Raw genomic sequence first — 9,033 nt, 5'->3', positions numbered from 1 at the left:
AACTGCTATTTTTAATGGACCATGGAATCCAAATGGAATTCACATCGGAATCCAATTGGAATCCCATCATCCCTATTTTACTGCCGTTCTGTGTCAAACTTTAATATTTCGCCATTTGAATCGCAAACTATTCAATTATTGTTATTATCAATAATTAGAACAACATGGTCATTAATATACATTATTATATGCATCTAGGATAATACATAATTTGTAATTGCTCTATAACAGAAGGCCTTCGGGCTTGAAAAAAAACTCGTTAAGATAAGAACATAAATGTTCGTATATCGTTAGGCCACTAGTTCATTTGTATATGATATTTGTTCTAGAATAATGTATTAATAAATGTATTGTGCAAAATGCTAAAATGCAATTCGTTATGCCACCAACTGTGCAAATATAAATGACGCATTGGAAACATCTGAAACGTTCTGATTCTGTGAATATTAAAAACAGTACTGCGAAATTTATTGAAATAATAGGTGAAAAATACTTGTTTGGGATATTTTTACCATAAAATTTTATTGTAAGTATAGAGTATAGAGTAAACTAATTGTAGGAGCACAAGAATTTTATATTTTAAGTTCACGTCGATAAGCGATAATAATTTGTTTGTATATATGAACGATATATAGGCTATGTAATATAGCAGCCAGGTCATGGAATTAGAAAAATAAATAATATTTTTACTTGTATTTCACTTTTTTATTTAAACGTTTTGACACTTGATAAGTGACATCATTCAGTAAGTCAAACCAGGAAAAACCAAAACACACAGTTAAAACTTTTTGTGTTTTAATTGATTTTTTAATTAATGAACATATATAATATAACAACGAACCAAAACTACAAAAAATCTAATGATTTTTTAATTGATAAACATATATAAACAACGAACCAAAACTAAAAAAAATCTAGAATTTAAAAAACTAACAAAAATAACTACTAAACATTTTGGAAAAAACAACAATCATTAATTCGAAATGGCAGTTTAAAATTTTGGTTTGAATTTTGAAGGATGTTTTTGTATTAGTTTTTTTATATTAAATTTGCAATAAATGTTTTGTTTCTTATATTGATTAAAATGCTTTAAATTAAGTATTTAATATTTTCCTGGTTTGATTCTCTGAATGCCTTTTCAAGGGTCAAAATGTTTAAATAAAGGAGGAAAAATATTATTCCATCTTTCAATTCGACTTATTGGCTCCCAATTATATCAAATATCTATATATATATATAATATATATATATATATATATATATATATATTGGAATGTTTATTAGCAGCCAAATAATTAAAATAAAAAACAATAAATAATTAAGCTAATTATTTCACATGTTTCGACGCTGTATGCGTGTGTCAAGAATTCTTATAATGCACTATTTCGCATTCTCAGGTGAACTATATATAATATTCTTGTTTAACATTTATTTAAATATTTTATATTTAATTGATTTGTTTCTTTAAAACAGTGTTTTTTAATATTATGTTTTGTGATGGTTTTGTGTTTTTTCCTGGTGTGATTTTGTTAAATATGCTGAATGATGACGCACATACAGTGTCGAAACGTACAGAATAGTTAATTTATTTATCTATTTAACTTCCCGTAGGGTAAGTTAAAGTAATCGCAAAAAAATCGAAAATGAAAATTTTTATATATCTTTGCGTTTGAAAGGTTTCTGAACATTTTGGCATACCTTAGAAAAAATGGATGTATATGTGGTATGTGCATATGTGCGTGTATGTGCGGATGCAAATTTTCATCGACGATTTCGCGAACACATATCAACTGATTTGAGTAATTCAAAAAAATTCGATTCCTACTGATAAGGAGACGTGCTGATTAGTTTTGGCAAAGGCAGGTCTAGCCGTTTCGGAGATACGAAGCAAAAAGTGCCAGAAAATGTATTTCAATTTTGTGATAACGGTGCGTCCAATTTAAATAAACATTTAACTTATATTGTCGAAATGAACAACAGGTAAAATTTTGTAAGGGCATGTCCAGCGTCTCCGGAGATCCAATAAAAAAGTAAAAAATAATGCTATTTGACGGTCAAAAATAAACATTAGAGTCTAATCTAATAAACATTATGTCTAAGGATTAGACATATGTACATCGTATTATCAGATATTTTAAAAAGATTAAAATAAGCACGAATTTTGTGTACATTTATATGAGTTCCGTACCAATGCTTATACGTCCGACGACTACGCGGCGCTTACCGCTTTGGTATTTCGAATCAAAGTCAGCTATGTAGCGCGATTGCTTAAAAAAATACTCAAAATTTCAAAAAAAAAATATAATACAAAAAAAAAAACAATTTTTATGAAAAGGTCAATTTTTTTCAAAAATTTCAGTTTTTTTAGAATTTTTTTTTTTTCAAAAAAAAAAAAAATCTCTCAAAAATCTTATTTTTCAAAGATTTGCAAAGTTTTTTTTAATAATTTAGTTCCCAGTACGGGAAGTTCCAGCAATTTGCCTTAAGGCACGATGCCATTCACCACTAGTCGACTATTTGGATGCAAATAAACATTGCAAATTATATGTTTCAACGTCGAACAAAAAATGTAAAGTTTATATAAGTATATATATAAATTTAGTGTAAATAATCTTATTGAAGATATACTTCGCATCTTTTATACGAATGGAATCTCAGTTAATAGATGTGAATTAGGAATTCATTATTATTTCTTGTATGGTTACAAAGTAACGGGTCATATTTCAGGTCAAATCCGCTGTTTCATCTATTTCCACGTAGACAGATATCTAGTGCCTCAATCAAAATTAATAATCTGTCAAAAATTTATTTATACAAACATAATTGAATTATTTATAATTGAAAAATAGAGACCTGTGGGGTGAAGAATGGAAAAAATAGAGGTAAATATCTGCATGATCTATATTTACTTAAGAATAATTAACAGAGAAACTATTATCTAGAAAGCATTAAACAATTATTTTTAACTTACCGAAGGAGAAGTTTATGTTTTCATCAAAAACTCTGATTTGCTAATTTTATGCTTTCTCGACGTTTCAAGCCAATCTGAATCGAATGAGACCAAATTTGGAAAAAGTATGTGTGTGTGTGTAGTGTGTGTTGTGATATGAACAGATTTTTTGTCATAAATAGACGTTTTCTCAAAAACGGCTGGACCGATTTTAAAAATTTAAAAGCCATTCGATGTATCTCGATGAGGACTAGCGTTTATCAAATTTGCTCGACGATCAGCCCCGCCGTTTCTTTGTAAATCGCAGAAAACTAAAAAAAAATCGTCCACGTTTTAGCCCGCAATTCAATCGATTTTGAAAATTCAAAAACTGTTCGAAAGATATTGGTAGGAGTCGTGCTGATTAGTCTTTGGTAAAGATCGGCCGGGCCGTTTTCTTGTAATAAAGTGTTAAAAAAATTTTTTTCGACGATTTTCATGATTTTTTTACGGTAAATACCATAGTCTTATAGATCATACTAAAATATTACGGCCCTACGACAAGTCGTTTAATTTTAAAAATTCTTCAAAGTTTGCAAAAATTAGTATAGTTTTTATGGCACTTTTCAGAATTAGACCTTTGATCGACGTTTTCTCAAAAACGCCTGAACCGATTTCAGAAATTTAAAAACCATTTGATGTATCTCAATGAGGACTATCGCTTGTCAGTTTTATGAGACAATCGGCCGAGCAGTTCTTTGAAATTGCAAAAAAAGTGTTAAACTTTTCATCCACATTTAAGCTCATACTACCGAATCGATTTAAAAAATCAAAAAACTGTTCGAAAGATATTAGTTGGGAATGACACTGATTAGTTTTAGGTGAGAATCTACCGAGCCGTTTTCTTGTAATTAACTGTTGAAAAAAAATTTCAGCCGATTTTTATGGAACTTTTTTTGGCGATGTATATCATGGTCTTATAGAACTTACTGAAATATTACGGCCTTACAACAAGTAGTTTAATTTTAAAAATTCATCAAAGTTTGAGAAAATGAGTTTTTTTTGACGTTTGTGGAAATTAAAATTAGACGATTTACTAATGGTATAACGATAGAGTACTTGGTCTTAATGAACATACTAAACCATTAAAGTCCTACGGAAACTGGTTCAATTATAAAAATGATTGATTTTTGAAAATTTGCTTTTAGAAAATACTCCGAGTTACCGTGTTCGTTCGTTTTTAATTATGTGTAATAAATCTACTCGGAATACTTTTAATCACTCATAAATTCATTTATTTTTTATTGATTAAGTCGATTATGATATAAGGAAGTTCATGTAACTTGCCTCAAGGCAAAATACCAATAACAACATAAATAAATAAGCAAATAAAATAAGCATAGATAAATAAGAATAACAACTATAGTTAAAGCAATGTTTTATATGTAAAATACTCTATATTTCTATAACTTGCCAGATCCCTCACTATGCCATGGAATAGATTTATGTACAAACCTAACGCTCTCTAATAAAGCGATTGTATTCCTCAGTATGACGTATCATCACTTATAATTTCCAACAAAACATGTATTTATTAATTTAAACAGTTAATTAGTATTTTTCAATCAATATTATCAAGGAATTACTAAGAAGTTATCAAATACTACACGAGTAAGTAGACTATTTAAACCAGACAATATGTCAAACTTGATGCATTGTTTTGATTTTGTACACATATGATTTTTGGTAACAGAAACATACACTTTTCAATAAAACACAAACATTACTCTAATTTGCACGAATAATAATGTTTACACTTTTTGATTCACAATAAATAAGACTTAAATTTAATTTTAAATATTATAGGTTATGACAGTTATGAAAACACATTTTGGTTATAATAAACAACATGGATTATGCTTGGATATTCTAAGTCACATATATATGCCCATATATTATATTGCCCAAATAACCCAAAATATACATAATATATATATATATATATATATATATATATATATATATATATATATTATCACAGAAGATTTAACTATATTTTTATGAACCCACCATCACACTTGATCGTATAATTATTATATGATTAGAATGCTTATATTATAAGGTTTGTGTGTAAAAAATTATAATCAATGACACGCAGTAGTTTTTGGAGGGTGCCACTTTGAATACAGAAAGAATTGAGCAGCAATTTCAACATATTTTACTCTTTTGCTATAGAAAAAGTAAAAATACTATGTAAGTCAAACTGAAATTGACCAATGTGTATGGAAATGACGATGATATATATATATATATATATATATATATATATATATATATATATCACAGAAGATTTAACTATATTTTATGAACCCACCATCACACTTGGTCGTATAATTTGTTATATGATTAGAATGCTTATATTATAAGGTTTGTGTGTAAAAAATTATAATCAATTACACGCAGTAGTTTTTGGAGGGTGCCACTTTAAATACAGAAAGAATTGAGCAGCAATTTCAACATATTTTACTCTTATGCTATAGAAAAGGTAAAAACACTGTGTAAATCAAACTGAAATTGACCGATGTGTATGGAAACGACGTGTTGATAGCACGACAGTGCCAAAACGGGTTTGCTAAATTTCATTTCTTGTATTTTGATGTCTAAGATGCACCATGTCCGAGAAGTATGCTTGAATTTGATGATAATGGGAGAAAGGCATTAGTTGAGGCAAACCAGCAGAAAACAATACATGAAATTCCATTGAATTTAAATTTATCAAATTTAACAGTTCATGACCACTTAAAAGGTCTGGGATATTTCTCGAAGCTCAATGTATGGTTCTCATAGAAAGAAACCTGTATCGTCGCTCCTGAAAAGTGTTGAAAATTATCAGGTTTTGAAGCAAACTGTCATTAGAAAAGTCAAATGGGATGTAAGGAATACAATACAAGCATTTGCCCATGAATCAAAAAAGAAGAACCTGCTCAAAACAGTTGCAAAGCTGAAATTCCCCAGAAAAAGGTGATGCAGTAGGTTTGGCAAAACTTGAAAGGAATTGTTCTTTTTTCAGCTTTTCCAGGATAACATAACTATTAATTCGGATGCCTTATGCCACCAGCTAAATAAACTAAGCAATGTACTTCAATAGGAAGGTCAGAATTAACCCGCAAGCAAGGCATAGTATTGCATCAATACATTACAAGGTCTCACGTAAGTTTTGGCCAAAAGCTTTTACAGCTTGAATGGGACCCAATTATACATTCATCACATTTTCCAAACCTGTCATCATCGGACCATTATTTGTTCTGGTCACTAAAAAAATTTTGAGGCTGTAAACCTTTTCTTCAAATGAGGTGTTCAAAGGCACTTTGATCAGTTTTTAAATTTAATTTAACAACTTTCTATCACGTAAAATATCTCGGAATACACCTAGACACAAAATTGAACTGGAGAGTTCACATTAACAAGAAAAAACAGCAGATTGATGAACTATTTAAAAAACATTACTGGCTACTGAATAAACGTTCCGAACTGTCGACTAACAACAAACTAATTATTTACAAATGTATTTTCAAACCAGTGTGGTCTTATGGGATTCAACTATGGGGCACCGCCAAAAAAACCAATCTACAGATTATTCAGCGAGTGCAGAATAAGATCATACGGCAGGCACCGAACGCATCTAGGTATGTTCCCAACTGGTTGATTCACCAGGACAGCAACATGATGACCGTAAATGAAGAAATTCAACAAAAAACAAACAACTACAAAAAAAGAATAGACGAACACCCAAATTACTTGGCACACAGAGTAAATTACTTGGCGCCCAACAAGGCTAAAACGAAAAATTTCCAACGATCTTATAAATTTGTAAACGCTAACATTATTATTATTATTATTATTATTATTATCTTACTATTTCTATTATTGTTATTGTGTTATATTTTATTATTTTTCTAGTATTCTTTTATTATTCAGAAATTTTATATAAATTTATATAAATTTATTAATTTTATTTTTATTATTATTTGCTTATATTTTATATCAAATCATATTACGGATATTATTTTCATGTAAATTTTATCCTTTGCACTTTTATTTATTTAAATTTGTTATTATTTATTATATATATTACTAGATGTTAATAACATTAACAACAGTTGTAATAATTATTGAAATAAAAAAAAAAAAAAAACTTTCTATCACAAAGCACGACAGCATACTGAATATGTGGACTTGTATGTGGAAATATTTAAAAAAAAACATAAGTACCAAATGCCCAGAAATAGATATGATTATAATGTAAATACTGGAGAGAGGGATCAATAAACCAAATAAAAGAATTAAATGAAAGAGTTGATAATATGCAATATCTAATGAATAATAGTCAAAGTACCTCATAAATTGTTAATAAGATTTATATACAAATCTGTCTTAATTTGTTGGCAAATGATTATCTAATTTAATTATGTACCAATGTGTTTTTTCATTTAAACAAATATATATTTTCCACAGCGCATGGGCGTGGGTCCACTGACTAGGGGCCCGCTACGCCGTGGTTTCCTCTGGTGCGGAGCGTGCTGTGCATTATTTTTAATCACCATATGTTTGCTTAGACTTTTTTCTGAGCCTCAATCGTCAGTATGCCATTCGCAATCATGTAACCAAGGCGCACTAACTCTTCAAGCTGGGAGGGAGATGCCTTTAATTTTCATTGGTGGAGTTCCTAGGTCAGGAACTACCCTAATGAGGGCTATGCTGGATGCCCATCCCGATGTCAGGTAGAAAATTATTATATTTATCTATTTTGGAAGTAGTCCGCCAATATTTTGACTTGTTTGATCTGATCAATTCATAGATGTGGGCAAGAAACTCGTGTTATACCCAGAATTCTTCAAATGCGTTCGCATTGGCTAAAATCTGCCAAAGAAAGTGTTCGATTAGAAGAAGCGGGCATTACCAAGGAGGTACATACATTGCTTTCTAGGGTATTATTGTCATATAAAAAAAAGATATAATATAACAAATTAATAACAGGTTATGGATGCAGCTATTGCAGCCTTCTGTTTGGAAGTGATTGTCAAACATGGAGAGCCTGCAAAAAGACTTTGTAATAAGGACCCATTAACATTGAAAATGGGCACATATGTCTTGGACTTATTTCCAAATGCTAAATTTCTGTTTATGGTCCGTGATGGTCGAGCAACTGTACATTCAATAATTTCACGAAAAGTTACAATAACAGGTTGAAAAATTGAATCATTTTTGAGATGACAGACTGGAAAGTATCACAAAATATATGTTTTAGGTTTTGATTTGAGTAGCTATCGTCAATGCTTGCAAAAATGGAATAAAGCCATTGAAACCATGCATGGCCAGTGCAGAGAAGCTGGAAAGGATCGCTGCATGATGGTAAAAATTTCTCTTTAATATAAAATGCACTCTAATACATTAATCATTCAGAATTAGTCTATTCTAATCTTGTCAGGTTCCTTATGAACAATTAGTATTACATCCCAAATTATGGATGGAAAAAATATTACAATTTCTGGATGTTCCATGGAGTGATTCAGTCTTACATCATGAAGAATTTATCAATAAACCAAATGGAGTATCTTTATCAAAGTAATTTATTCTTATATTACTTTATTTTAATATGAATGATAATTTTAATATCAATTGTTGATATAATTTAGAGTTGAGAGGTCTTCCGATCAGGTAATAAAACCAGTCAATTTAGAAGCCTTAACTAAGTGGGTTGGTAATATTCCACAAGATGTGGTCAGAGATATGGCTGATGTAGCCCCCATGTTATCAGTTCTTGGATATGATCCATATGCAAACCCACCTAACTATGGACAACCAGATTCTTCAGTAAAATATAACACATACAGGGTAATTTTATATGCCTGAAGATATGATACAAATAAATTTATATTTTCATATCAATAATAACTTTTAGATACAAAAAGAAGAAAGTAAATGGAATGAACGTGCTATGGAAGTTTTGGATAACAAACAGGATGATTTTCCAAATTTAGAAGATGAAACAGCAAGTGATGCACAAGTTACATAATTTATTCATCACAGATAATTAATTTCAG

At 29.7% G+C, this 9,033-nt stretch overlaps 1 protein-coding gene across 1 annotated transcript in view; it reads left to right on the top strand.

The window, feature by feature from the left end:
- Nucleotides 1-9,033, top strand: part of LOC113363249 (protein-tyrosine sulfotransferase-like) — an 11,385-nt gene extending 2,352 nt beyond the window's left edge. The window contains exons 2-8 of the mRNA XM_026605736.1: nucleotides 7,445-7,710; nucleotides 7,788-7,896; nucleotides 7,967-8,174; nucleotides 8,238-8,341; nucleotides 8,418-8,554; nucleotides 8,626-8,824; nucleotides 8,892-9,033. Of these exons, the coding sequence (XP_026461521.1) occupies nucleotides 7,448-7,710; nucleotides 7,788-7,896; nucleotides 7,967-8,174; nucleotides 8,238-8,341; nucleotides 8,418-8,554; nucleotides 8,626-8,824; nucleotides 8,892-9,005 (1,134 nt within the window). The 5' untranslated portion in view covers nucleotides 7,445-7,447 and the 3' untranslated portion in view covers nucleotides 9,006-9,033. The remainder of the gene's footprint in view (nucleotides 1-7,444; nucleotides 7,711-7,787; nucleotides 7,897-7,966; nucleotides 8,175-8,237; nucleotides 8,342-8,417; nucleotides 8,555-8,625; nucleotides 8,825-8,891) is intronic.

This window comes from Ctenocephalides felis, unplaced genomic scaffold, assembly GCF_003426905.1.
Source record: "Ctenocephalides felis isolate EL2017-DRISC unplaced genomic scaffold, ASM342690v1 CF-g0.4_SCAFFOLD_00845, whole genome shotgun sequence".
In the NCBI taxonomy this organism is placed as follows: domain Eukaryota; kingdom Metazoa; phylum Arthropoda; class Insecta; order Siphonaptera; family Pulicidae; genus Ctenocephalides; species Ctenocephalides felis.
Note: the sequence above shows the minus strand (reverse complement) of the source record. Positions and strands in the feature narration are given on the sequence as shown.